Source organism: Impatiens glandulifera, chromosome 4 (genome assembly GCF_907164915.1).
Source record: "Impatiens glandulifera chromosome 4, dImpGla2.1, whole genome shotgun sequence".
NCBI lineage: Eukaryota > Viridiplantae > Streptophyta > Magnoliopsida > Ericales > Balsaminaceae > Impatiens > Impatiens glandulifera.
Window position 1 is genome coordinate 11,890,513 of NC_061865.1, and position 14,126 is coordinate 11,904,638.

At 32.1% G+C, this 14,126-nt stretch overlaps 2 protein-coding genes across 3 annotated transcripts; one reads left to right on the forward strand and one right to left on the reverse strand.

Annotated features, from left to right (window-relative positions):
- Positions 1 to 6,305: 6,305 nt before the first annotated feature.
- LOC124936292 (TSET complex member tstD) lies at positions 6,306 to 7,685 on the forward strand. Its single transcript, XM_047476781.1, has 5 exons — positions 6,306 to 6,463; positions 6,731 to 6,844; positions 6,970 to 7,049; positions 7,147 to 7,271; positions 7,399 to 7,685. The coding sequence occupies exons 1-5, from the start codon at positions 6,411 to 6,413 to the stop codon at positions 7,468 to 7,470; spliced, it is 444 nt and encodes a 147-aa protein (XP_047332737.1). The 5' UTR covers positions 6,306 to 6,410; the 3' UTR covers positions 7,471 to 7,685.
- A 1,034-nt stretch (positions 7,686 to 8,719) lies between these two features.
- Positions 8,720 to 13,332, reverse strand: LOC124933773 (translation initiation factor eIF-2B subunit delta-like). 2 transcript variants are annotated; one of them, XM_047474216.1, is made up of 7 exons: positions 12,650 to 13,332; positions 12,296 to 12,472; positions 11,786 to 12,138; positions 9,985 to 10,729; positions 9,809 to 9,905; positions 9,263 to 9,317; positions 8,720 to 9,182 (listed from the first exon to the last, which is right to left on the reverse strand). In XM_047474216.1, exons 1-7 carry the CDS (start codon positions 13,140 to 13,142, stop codon positions 9,120 to 9,122), a joined length of 1,983 nt encoding a protein of 660 aa, XP_047330172.1. In that variant the 5' UTR covers positions 13,143 to 13,332; the 3' UTR covers positions 8,720 to 9,119. The 2 variants fall into 2 exon arrangements, with proteins under 2 accessions (XP_047330172.1, XP_047330173.1); XM_047474217.1 differs by lacking the exons at positions 11,786 to 12,138; positions 12,296 to 12,472; positions 12,650 to 13,332 and adding an exon at positions 11,248 to 11,355.
- Between the last annotated feature and the right edge of the window lie 794 nt (positions 13,333 to 14,126).

A 14,126-nucleotide genomic window follows, 5' to 3' on the forward strand; every position in this document is an offset into this window, starting at 1 on the left:
TCCTATTTTGAATAAATGCATTTGTTTATCTATTTATAATTGTAAATTTTGTGTCTATTAAATGGTTAAGTGTGTTTGCGGGTTATATACTTAATCGTTGTCCCCTATCTATTTATTATTTGTTTACTCTTTTTCTTGTTTCAACTATTTTATTATTCAGTAATTCCAAAACGAGAGTAATATGTGTCAACTTGGTCGGTTGTTCCGTTTTGTGTTGGTCGTACCGCTCTTTGTCGGTCATGTCGCTACGTGCGATCGTACCGCGTTTGTTGACTTTTGATGCCACAATTCTTTTATTCTTTTTAACCTGCAAACAAATAAATACAATATTAATATGAAACCACGTATAAACTAGACTATTTGGTTTATTTATTTGTGTTCTATTTATTTGGATCATTTTATTTTATTTATAAAATATTCGAATTTATCCCCTCTTCTACCCTAGTGGTAATAAGAGGTGGATAACAACCCTAAGTTTCTCAGTTCAAGCTCATCAAACGACAAGTTCTGTTAAATTGTTAAGTGTGTTTACAAGCTAGAAACTTAATTCGTTGTCCATTTTCCCTCCCCAAAAAATTGTCCGGATTTTAATTATTTCAAAAATTGGTCGACTCAGTTTCTTTTTTTGAATTAGTTATTTATTATTAATCCTCTGTAATTAGCCAATTTATTAAAATCTAAAACTAATTTTTAAAATTGAATTAGATTTTTTTTAAGTTATAAATTTTGAAGGCGTAAAAAATGAGTGTTTACAATTTGTGCTATAACAATTTAAATAATTTAGGTATATATAAAAATTCTTGTTGGATTCTTTATTTATAAAGAATTGGGATAAAAGAATCAAATTACCTGAAAAACTACTAATGCAACACAAAGAGACTGTTTTGATTTTTGACCCATAACCCTCTAGATCGTGCTTACCTAGTCAAAATCTGAGAAATGTATTTGAAACATTTATCATCCTATTGTCAATGTAGCTAACACAAAAGGATGAAACTTACATTGATTGTCAATGACATGGACAAAGGATAATACCATACAACTATAGTAAAATTTAATTAAAAAATTGGTTTCAAAGATATATGACTTCATCTGAAAAAATAATAAATTGAGATAAATTTATTAAAGACATTGAGGAATTGACAAAAGAAAGTTAAGAAATTGGGAGTGAAGAATGTGGGTTTCACTACGACAACACAAAATGTAGAATTGTGAAAATAATTGATGTTTTTCTTTGTGACATTATTACTTAAGGGACGAAAGAACCTCGCCAAATTGATTAAAAATGATAGTTAAAGTCATTGTCATTCGCAAAAGTGTGTATAAATGCCTCACAAAAACAGATGAATGATACCTAAATAAAATTTTAAAGATTGGAATTCAAAATTATTAAAAGGTTACTAACAAGAAAGTTGTGAGTAATGGCTCAACAAGGTAAATAAAGAATAAATGTGATGGTTTGTACTCAAAGAATTAGAAGATAATTCAATTTGCATATAACATTGTGTATCAACATCTCATATATATTTTCTATATATTATTATTAACCAACAACAAATAAATCATCATCTAAAGGCATGGCTCATTTACATAAAATGCAATAATAATTGTTTTCCCAACTTCAAGCCCATAGATATCAATAGAGTTTGTGCAAAATATTGCCAACAACAACACATATAACTTGTATATTCACCGTGTATCTGTCAAGACAAATTAAGAATAGACATGAACAAGTTAATGAGGTTACCCACAAATTTCTCTTTCTTTTTTCTTTTTTTTGTTTGAGACCAAGGTTTTTAATTCAGAGGCTAGCACAATTTTTTATTCAATAAGTGAAATGAAACTTGAGATCTCAACATCTTGATTTGTTGTACCATTTGAGCTATCATGAATGAATATGTGTCGCTATCTAAAAGTAATGATTCCTTTCAAAATAACCAATAAAATATCAGAGTCGTACCTATGTCCGATAAGGCCTGAGGCAAAAAAAAAAGGGTCATTTTGTTGCCGTAAAGTTCAGTATGTAAATAAAACAGAAACCATATGGCAAGTCAATAAAAAGACAAAAACTAACAATATTTGAAATAACTAAATAAACATCATTCGTCTAACTGTTTTAGAGGCAAAATATTGATCAAATCTGTATAATCTAATTGACGGAATATTTATTACTCAATTAACTACATTGTTAGCCCATTTAGTATTTTCTGTGACATTATTGTTTGAAGATAATTTTTGATTAACTTTAACTTCGAGAAACTTTTTTCTGTCGATGCAACTGTTACTAATATGGTTAACAGAATCTTATAGGTAATGTAATTATTTGGGAATAAACCATTCAGTTTTCCAGACATTGTAGCATATCAATTGCTCATTTTTTATTTGTTAAATAACATCTCACGACTAACAACTCTAAATACAATGCATCACCATTAATGTATGAATGTCCATCGTGACTCAAAAATTGTTGAAACTCCATACAAGACTTCATCAAGTTAGTTAAAGACTCACGTTTTAACTTCTCCAAATTCAATAAAACCCAAATATTTCTTGATATTGTTTAAATTGTTCAAACCGAACTTGAAGCGAAGATCGAACTTGATCAATTATAAACAAAAAATATTCAACTCTAAAAGACTTTCACCAGATTGTGTCACATCATCATTGCCACTTTCATCAAATTGTTTTTTTTCTTTAATTGATGCATTTTTCTCGAATTTCGTTCAATCCCCATTTCATTTGCCATTTGTATAGTTTCATTCATGGCACTAACAAATCCCTCTTCTCTAAACTCATCAAGAAATTAATCAAGTCATTGTAAGAGGTTGATTGCAATATCAATGTTCATATCTTTAGATTGGATAAACTTACTCACAATATTTATTGCGTGTAACAAGTTATATCATATTACCATTCCAAGTAAGAACTAAAAACTCTCAAGATCATATAATGCTAAGGTCTCAGCATCACTTTTTGTTTTAGAATCTTCAACAACTTCCGCCAAGTCAAGTAAAACATCTTTTATAGGTACAATTTTCTCTTTTATAGCTTTTACACTCTCAACATGACTTTCCCAACGTGTATGTGACAATGGCTTAACAGTCAAACCAGACACCTTATCTTTAAAATATTCATTTGTGTAGAGGAAGAGAACAATGTATAGATGCGTTGCACCACTCTAAAGAAGGACTTGGCTTTAGAACAATATTCCACCATATCAACTAATGCCAAATTAAGACTATGACAATCATATGGTGTGTAAAAAGTTCTAGAATTTATTTCAAGCAATCTTTTGTGTACATATTTGTGTCTTCCACTCATGTTAGATCCATTGTCTTACCACTGTTCTCTTACGTCATCAATGTCAAGCCCAACTCCTGTTAACACATTCCAAAGTTTACTTGATAACTTGATGTGTCATTCACCTTCAAAAACTCAACCCAATATTCTTCTACTTTTGGTGTGTCTGTCGAATCATTCACGCATAGTAGCATTAAAGACATTTGTTCTTGATGACTCGCATCTGGAGTACAATCAAGTATTACTGAAAAATATTTTGCATGTTTAACTTTTGCAATGATTTCCATTTTTACTTTGTTTGTCAAAGTCTCTATCAACTCATTCTGGATTTTGGGACTTAAATATGTATATTGTGATTCTTTTGCTTCACAACGTCGAACATGCTCCTCCATCACTGGATCAAACTCAGCAATCATTTCTTTCATTTGCAAAAATAGTCCATTGACCTCGACATAAAGTTTCTCATCATTTCCTCGGAAGACCAAATTATTTTTGGCAAGTGTTTTCACAATGGAAAATATTTTTGTTAACACTTGCCTCCAATGTTGTCTTTCTTTGTTGATTTGAAGTTGCATATTATCATCAATTGTTTGATTTTTTTTCAGCCTCTTTTCTATTTTCAACCCAAGCAAACATGCAATTCATATGATCCCTACTTACTTCATGATGTTTAAGACTTCTATGTATATTATGACAGTCTTTGTATTCGTCAGTACCCAAATTCCCCATTCTACTCATCATTTGTTCAGTTTTGAACAACTTACAATAGAAGAAAAACATTTTGTCTAATAAAATAGAATATACAAGCCATAGTCTATCAAATGTTTGTCCATTTGCTATTATCCGTGTATAATACGATTAATCAAAATGCATATTGTTACTATCCTTATGAAACGAAAAATCATCCACTCTTTTTTGACCCATATGTACCAAGTAATCTCTCAGTTTTTGACTAATGTTATTCTAATATTTAGGATTCTCCAAATTCTCAAACGAATTTAATTTTTCATGTTGAGAGTAATTCTCCAAGTTCTCATTCGATTCACCCAAATTGACAGCCTCAATTAATTCTTCATTTTCATAGTGACTTTGTTCTTCAATCACCAAACTATCTCTAATTCTCCTCTTTTTGTTATGTTATTTATCCTAAAATATTTATTAATATCATCGCCTTTTGACTTTGAATTAATGCATCCTCCCTTTGTTTCGATTTTCTCTTTTGAGATATAGACATACATTTAGGAGACATTTTACACAAGATCAATTACAGTAGCTACAATCAATTTCTTGCAATTGACAAATTCTGAAATTGTCACAATTTATAATTTCATCAAATAAAAATTAAATTCATCTAGCTCTTTTCAAACAAAGTAAATTTAATCAACGCAATCTAACTCAACAACACATTTATTCATATCCTGGAGCAACAGAAGTATAGAACTAGGATTTTATCGTTTCAATATATTAGAACATCTGTTATAATTAATTGCTATAATTTTGATTTTGAATTCTCGCCTACAAATTCTAAAAAATTCATTGATAATATAATAAAGATTTTTTTTGTTAATTCAAGTAAAGCACTAAAGCTCCACATATTTCAAATATTTCATCAAAATCATATAAGTATAAGAGAAAATAGTTTTTTATTCAACTTGTAAGATCAACAAATTGAAGAATCAAACAAGATTTGAATCAAGTTATCAGATTGAGAAGGATTGGAATTGTTTGATACCTTTGGGTCATGAGATGACCAGATGGGGATTTGGGGCGACAACCGGCAAGTTACGCATGTAGAAATTGTGGCGAGCCTTTTGTATCATATTAAATATAATAAATATATATATATATATATATATTAATGTAACGGTTACGCTTATTTAAGTTAGGTGTTTACGTTTTTCTGTAATTTACATATTAATAAATGTAGTCCATTTTATTTGTTATAAGCTTTTCATCTTTGATAATTAAAGTTTCTTTTCATTTGTTTTTTCATACGTCATTGTTTATCACTTTATTATATTTCGCACAACAATTAATATTAAAAAAAATTTGAGCCCTTTAGTAGGCGAGGCCCTATGACAATGGTCTTTCTCGCCTCCAAATAGGTCCGGTCTTGTTAGTAGTTTATTATTGTTAAAATTATACAAAATTAAGTTTTGTTTTATCATTTTCAAAAATGTAGTTAACTTATTATTTATGCAACATTTATAAATAAATAAATAAAATATTAATGTCATTAATTTAACTACAAAATTTCAGAAAATGATTGGTTTTGACCACCTATTCTTTGAAATTGTTAGTCAAAATTTTTTAATTTGCTTGTATTAAATAATTAATTTAGTGATATAAATCTTTAATTTTATTTATTTATAAATATCAACTTATATATATATTAAGTTAACAACGTTTGAAATAATTAAATTAATGATATAAATCTTTAATTTTATTTATTTATAAATATCTATATATTAAGTTAACTACGTTTTTTTAACATAATTTTAACACTAAATAGTCCAAATATATTAAATTAATGACCCTACTGATAGGGTAAATTACCATTTGTGTGGGTGGATAATTTAAATAGCGCTGGTGACCCTCTTTTTTTTTTTAATGACAATTGTACCCTTGCGTAATGCAACTCCAGTTGCGTGACGCAACCGGATTTTTTTTTTATTTTTTCAAAAAAAAAATTCGTCTCGCGGTTGCGTGACGCAACTGTGGCATTTTCGTCCAAACAAATTCATAATTAAAATTTTTTGAAAAATTAAAAAATAAAAAATTGCGTAACGCAACCGAGGATGTGTGACGCAATAGGGACATTTTCGTCAGAAAAAAAAGGGTCACCAACTATTTAAATTAGTGACCCTCACTTTTCGCATTTAGGCCTCTTTTTAGGGTATCTCCTCAAATTTCCCCTCAATTTGTCCCAATTTAACTATTAGAAAAAAATTTATAAAATTTAAAAATATTTCAGTGAATTTGTTGTTATAGAAATCTGACAATCAGCCAAAACCAAACGCGCCCTTGATGCCTGAACCTTGTTCATTCGATTGATCTGGAGCTGGCACGACAAACCATCGAGAGGAGAGAGGCGAAATCGGACGGAAAATATGCTATTGGCCGTGTTGATCGCTAACTCTGAAGGCAACATCCTAGTAGAACGGTACAAACCCACTTTCTTTTGCTTCATCTTTTGCTACTTCAGTTCCATTCTCGATTCAATCCACTTTGCGATCATCGATTTTATCTTCACTTGATAGTTTCAATGCTTTAAGCTTACATTGAATTTCACTTTCGGTCTGTTCTTGGATATTTTACTGTAATAGATCCATCTATTGATGTCGCTTTTGTGATCTAGATGTAGAAGAAGCGTTTCTTGTATAACAAAAATTAGGTAAACGCCGAGTTTAATTTAGATCTCTGCTTACAGGTTTAATGGTGTTCCAGCTGAGGAACGTTTACATTGGCGTTCTTTCTTGGTAAAGCTTGGAGCAGATAATCTTAGAGGTGTTAAAAATGAAGAACTCCTAGTTGCTTGCCATAAGTATGTTGTGAATTACATACCCTTATGCAAATTCTCTTCATTTATTGAGTTTTCAATGATAGATCATCTAGGGTTCCTCATTTCAAACTTTATGATTGACCAATCGGGTCATTTTTTTTATGCAGATCAGTCTTTGTTGTTTACACTGTTCTTGGAGATGTCAGCATATTTGTAGTTGGGAAAGATGAATATGATGAACTTGCATGTGAGTTTAGCTTGTTTTTTTCTGAATTGGTTCTTTTAGAATGGAACATTGTGATTCCTTTGAATCTCTGATATGTAAAATCCATCTTCTTTTGTAGTGTCGGAAGCAATTTATGTCGTTACTTCGGCTTTGAAGGATGTTTGTGGTAAAGTTCCTACAGAACGCCTTTTCTTAGACAAGTATGGGAAAATATGCTTGTGTCTGGATGAAATTGTGTGGAAGGTGAGTGAATGAATGAATGAATCTCTTGCAAGTATTTGATTATCATTTGAAAATTGAAATTTGTTGATTACACAATTTCAGGTAGGGTTTGCTGATTCAAGTTTTCTAATATTTTTATGTTGTGTAGGGTTTGCTAGAGAATACGGATAAAGAAAGAATTAAACGACTAATCAGGCTGAAACCTCCGACTGATTTCTGAGGTTGAAACTTTATGCATTTCTCAAACCCTACATGATCTATCAAACAAGGAGAGATAGGTTGTTTTATTTGTATTGTTTGTATATCTTAAATGATGGGAAAATGAACTTCATTCTAGTGGGATTTCATTTTTTTCTAACTGTTTCACTATGGAATATCAATATCTGATCATTGCTTGTGACAACTAGCCATTTGATTGCTAGTTTTTTTAGACAACTGATGTTGTATGTTTTATTATTGTCTTGCTTATAAGTTATAACACATTTATCACATTATTTCTGGAAAACTTTCTTTGTAACTTTTTATTTGAAAAGGTTCATTGCATAAATGAATATAAAATTGTTTAAGAACAGTGATGAACACAACAAAAGAGAAATGGAAACTTACAAAAAGAAGACAAGAAAGAAGGCCGAAAACAACAGAAAAAGTAAGTCACAAAGTCTTTGATTTCAAAGATCATCAAGAAGAGCGATTAAGTTCTGACCAGAGTTGTCATATTATTGTCCACAATACATTTTAGCATAACACTAAAGTAATTTCCAAATGTGTCATTCTTAAGGATATTCCAAATGTTTGTCACTTGTTTAGGAGATGGACAATTGTCTCCTCACCCTGCAACACAACCCGTATCGGCTAAAGGTATATTCATATCCCAATGGAACTCACTAGCCTCCTCGAGTTCCATTGGGCCTCTTGCTCGATCATGATAGAATAGCATATATGAACCAATAAAACAGTCATTGTTTCATTTTTAATGAGAATTGAATCATTTAACTTTGTTATCTGAAATTGTTTCCATCTATATCGTTTATAATTGGAGTTTTATGCCATTTTACCCATTTTGTTTTAAAAATTCTCCTTTTATCGCATAACTATCTTTCTAAATATCAAATCACCCAGATCCGATCTTCATTTGTACTCTAAGACAACTATACCAAATTTAATAATAAAAAAGACCAATTTGGCCAAAATGGCAGTAATTATCTCCTGACAACATAAAGGGAGGATCCTCCATGTGAATTAACTTGATAATGTCTCAACAAAAAAATTAACTAAATTCGATTAACAATTACAAAAATTCAAATAATGGTAGGATCTGGATCCATTATGGGGATCATATACTTAATGTTCAGCTCATTGAAAAAGAAATAAAATCAGCTTATTAACATATTTGATTCAAGTTATTCATCTAAATTACCATACCAGCTAACATACTATGTTACTACAAATATATAAATTGATGAGAATGGTCACAAAAATCTGACCTGAACTTCCATAAATCCTTTCATAAACAAATAAAATGTTTCTGCCGGAGCTTCTCATAACAATTTCAAAACAAACCCAGAAAATAAAAACAAAAACAATTGTGTTCCTCAATTCAAACTGCCCGGAGAGGCGTACTACAATGTCGCACTCTTCTCTGAGTCAGGTACACAAACAAAAAAAATAAGAGTATATATCGAGTTCAATCCAAGTAAAAAGACACCATAAACGCATTTTTATTCTAGAAAAAAGAACAAAAAAACAGAGCCCTCCTTTCCATATTCCCATTCCCCCATTCATCAACTCAGCAAGAACTAAAACAACGACGTTACAACAAACACAAAACTTGGGAGATGGGTTTCTCGTGCTCTTTCTCTCGTCTGTCTATTATACCCAGAAGTGTTCCCTACCATATTCTCGCACAATCACAGGAACACTAGTGGGTGGAACCTGGTTAAATAATCAATGAATATCCCAATTCACTCAAACATACATAAAAATATAAACTTGTAAAATAATACAATACATACCATGCCATAATCTGTGATAATCATGGAAATATATTCTGAAGGTGTAGCATCATAACTGTCACAAAGAATCACAACTCGGTAAGGTTTTGTTTATTGAATGAATGATTATTTGGATTTAATGTAAGGCCTTCTTCTATCTTGGGTTATTTGGATAACTAGTAAGTTATTTCAGAATAACCTTATTCAAATGTATAGATTTTTGAAAATTGGGTTAGGGCTATTTGAGTAAAAACACTTAAAAAGGTAATTTGAGATGATGGGCTATTCGACGAGATTAAATGGAAATAACCCAGATAACAAGACCTAAATAATCCTTTATCAAATCATTCAACTTGTCATCTAAAATATCCTTAATTCGTTTTTAAAATACAAAGAACATTTTAGTGATTCAATTAATAAATCCACTTTTTCATCCAAAAAACGGTTTATTTCCAAAAAATATATATATATTTCAAACAAATTCTAAGACTGCAAATATCAATCAAGACAGAGAATCAACCAACCAACCATAAATTGTCAAATAACTGCAAGTTTTGGAATACTTACATAAGATTTAGAAGCTGCAAGTTCTCACTCTTAGCCAAATTGTCTAAATTGCTCATATCCTCTTTCGCATGAACCTTTGCAATACCGTCAGGATCACCTACAAGATTCATTATACCCATCAAACAACATAAACCCTAAAGAAAAAACTAAATCAGCACAAGGATGTTGCGATTTACCGAGTTCATTGGAACAAATCGAATCAAGTTGCACTCTCTCATGAAATTTATATGCTTCGCAGCAAACAATGACTGGAATTCTAAACTCATGAGCAACCATAGCAACACAAGCTGTCCCAACCCTAGAATAAACAGTCCCGTTTGCAAATACCGAAGAAGCACCAAGAAAAACCCTAGTTGCTTCATGCATAACATAAGAAACCGCACTTATATGCGTGTAAGTACATTTAACACCTTTCCCCAACAACCTACGAAGCAATAGTCTTCCTTCAAGCTTCGGCCTCGAATCCACAATTACAACACGAAACTGCTTCCCGAGATCGTGTGCATGTACGAAAAGCATCTCAACGGCGGAGGATGAACCGTATGTGAGAAGAACATCCCCATCCCTAATTTTTGTCACAGCGTGGCTTACTATCACCTTATCTGCTAGTATTATCTTCTCACTAATGAAATTGTTGATATCTGATTGAAGAGTTGCCTTGGCTTCTGATTCTGACAATGTGGAGGATAATTTAGCTATTCGGGTCTTAAGAAACCTAATGGCATTGCCCATGCTGATTGATAGGGATCTGCATTCGATTAGAAACGAGACGTAGCAATTAATTTTTGTGGTTAAATCTCTAATAAGAGCCTTTTCTGGTGGGGTTGAGTATTCCTTAATCGCCTCTTGAAATGCTTGTAGCATTGCTATACAGCGTGCATTTCCACCGGAAATATCTCCAGCTAGATACATCAGACCAACCTTACAGCAAATAAGTGTAAAGAAAAGTGAATACTAAGGGTGCGTTTGATAAAACAGAAAACATAAGTGTTAGAATGCTTAATACTGAATTTTAAGTGTTGAATGAGTTGTGTATGAAAAATAAATGTTGGATAAACCAAATGAAAATATCTAAATTTTAACTAGTTGGTTTGATCAAATGTGGAACTAATATTGGGAAAGTACCTAAAAAAGATTATTTTACCCTTATAATGACATAATCTAATTCAATTTAAGAGGTTAAGGTTGTTTTTTGAATGTCCTTATACATAACCAAGTCAAACCATACACAGCTTGATGAATTAAGTCAGATTTCTTAACTTGATTTGAGTTTAATTAAAATAATTATGTGATTTTAAATAACAGCTATCGAACTTATTTCAAATAAGCAAACTTAATCATATAACTAAGTGATAATTTGTGTTATCAAATCCAACATAAATTATGACTTAATAAAACAAATGAAGAAAAGCTCATATTTCCCCTTTGAATGAAAGTACCTTGTAAACTTCTGGATGAACTGTATCGAGTTGAAACAGTTTTGAACTAAGATCAGGGAGCAGAGATCCTTGTTTGTATTGTGGCAAGTAAATATCAAGAAAAGTGAATATTAAGGGTACATTTGATAAAAGTGAAAAATTAAGTGTTCGTATCCTTAATGCTGAAATTTAATTGAAGAATGAGCTAAAGTGTATGAAAATAAATGTTGAATGAACTAAATGAAAATATCCCTGATAAAATGTGGAACTAATATTCGGAAAGTACTTAAAGGACTATTTTTACCCTCATAATGGCTTAATTTGATTCAATTTCAGGGGTTAAGGTTGTCTTTTTTAATTTTCTTACTATATGATGAGTTAAGTCATGCTATGACAAATTAAGCTAGATTTCCTAACTTAATTTGATCAAATGAACTTAATTCAAATAAGCACTTAATCATTTAGATTTAAGTAATAAGTTGGTTATCAAACCCAAATTAAATTATGACTTTGTAAAAGAATGAAAGAAAAGCTCATATTTCCCTTTGAATGAAAGTACCTTGTAAACTGCTGGATGAACTGTATCGAGTTGAAACAGTTTTGAACTAAGATCAGGTAGCAGAGATCCTTGTTCGTATTGAGGCAAGTGCCTGAATAATTCAACTCTATTCCTGGCCTCGGTTTGTTTAACAACTGCCCGCTTTTTGGCTTTCTCCACTCGACTCTTATCATCAAATTGCATCCGTGGATGAGGTACATCTTTCTTTCTATCTTTATCAGCAGGAAGATCACTTCCTTTTCTTTCAGGCACAGAGGCTGGAGAAGAATTTTCCTTCCTTTGTGCTTGTGGTTTCACAGTTTTAGGAGCCTTTGCATTTTCCAAAGTTGAAGCAACTGCCGATTTTCCTTCACCTGTGGAAATTATTTGGCATTGAATAGCAAGAGTTATTAAGATTCAAGCAAGAGAAGACATTATGGTATAAAAAGTGCATTTGAACTTTTGATGGCCAGATGTAATCTTACAGGAAAACTGGTTAATATTGAAAAGCATAGCTTGATAAATACACACCTTTTGAAGCAGCTTTTGCGGCACGTTGAGCCTCTTGAATGGCGCGCCTTTCAGCCTTAGAGAGTTTCTCTTTTGGGGGCTTTGGCCCTGATGGTCGATCATTTTGAATATCAGTTGATACTCCTCCTCCTTCTTTCTCTACAATTGATGCTTTTGAGTCTCTCTTATCAGAGAAATCTGCGTCCATGATAGGGTTTCAGAGCATGAGATCAACAATCGCTGAAATTCTAAAAGGTACGAATATTAATGTATGGAGAAACCACATCTGACTTCTTCTCATTGTCCTTTCACAACATACAAGTACATATCCCTAGATAACTGCTTATTTTGTTCATGAAAGAAGATATGGCATACCAGATACTCCTGGAGGCAGTTGATTCACCACGGACACCGTCGTCAAACTACTCGCCGGAGGGGGAGTATTTGGTTTCATAGCAGGGTAATCAAATCCTGCACTAGGGAGAGAATAAGCATGTTTTCCAAAATGTCCTCTTTGATGACCTCCTGGTGACGGAGCATCATCGGGGAATTCTCTTGGCGAGATAAACTCCGTAGGATTGTAACTTCCGACTGAATTAGATTCAATAGCGGTAGGTCTTCGGAGAGGCGAGAGCGGATCGATTGGAAATTGAACCTGACGGGAAACGTCGGAGAGATGACGCGGCGGGGGAATCATGACAGGAGATAGATTGTTTCCTGACTGCGAGATGTCTGAAATGAGAGGTGAAGAAGAAGAGGGACCCGGTGGACTGGACATAGTCCGGTTGGGAGCAGCTCCAGGTGCGAAGAATCCTACCTGACGAACCTTGGGATCGATCACGGCCCGCTGGATTCGGCGGGGATCCATGGCGGGCGAATCCAGGAGTGTATCCGCTAGAGATTATTAGGGATTGGATGAAGTTTTGAGAGAAGTGAGAAAATTAGGGTTCAGATGAAGAAGATGGTGTCCATTCATCCACAGTGAAAGAAGAGAGGGTGTGGGGTTTTAGAGGAGAGAGAGAGAACAAGTGGAAAGGGACTGAGGGTGAGTGCAAGATTCTCTATTTTCTTATTTTTTATTATTATTATTTTTAGAATTAATCAATAATCCATCAATCATACCTTTTATTTATATTTTTTTTTTGAATATTTAGTTTATATCCAATTAATCATAAACCATCCAACATGTTTGATTTGATATTTATATTTGTTATCATTATTATTTTTAAATGATTATTAAAATTAAAATTCATAATTTTAATAGAAGGTGGAATTTTTACTGATTATACATGAAAAAAATTTGTCGGTTTGTCGTATTTGCACGAGAACGTGGAATCGATGACTCACTTATTTGTGTATTGTGTAGGATAGTTAGTATCTAGAGTTTTTTTTGTATGATTTATTGGATGAGGTTAAAGTATTTGAATAATTATTGAGAAGTTTGGATTAAGACGACTCATATTAGAAATTTACATATTTGAGTTATCATCTCGATTATTTTCTGATGGGATATATTTTTTTAAAATGATTCATGAAAATTAAAGTAACGATAAATGTATTACATGATAAATGCATAGAAAACTGGAAAAAAACGAAAAAAATAAAAATATAAAATTACCGAGCACGGAGATCTTCGAAAAGAGCAATGAGATCATTTGTCGAGTTCACATTCTTATTGGATCTCACATTAGTTAACGTCGTGATAGTAGAGTTTTGAATGGCACTCAATGGTTGTCTATTGTTGTCAAAGATTCTTCGGTTTCGTTCAAGCCATATGATCCACACAAAAATAATGGGAATAAAAGCCCACCGTTTTAGACCAGCCAATTTAGCTGTCTTCACCCAAACTTCT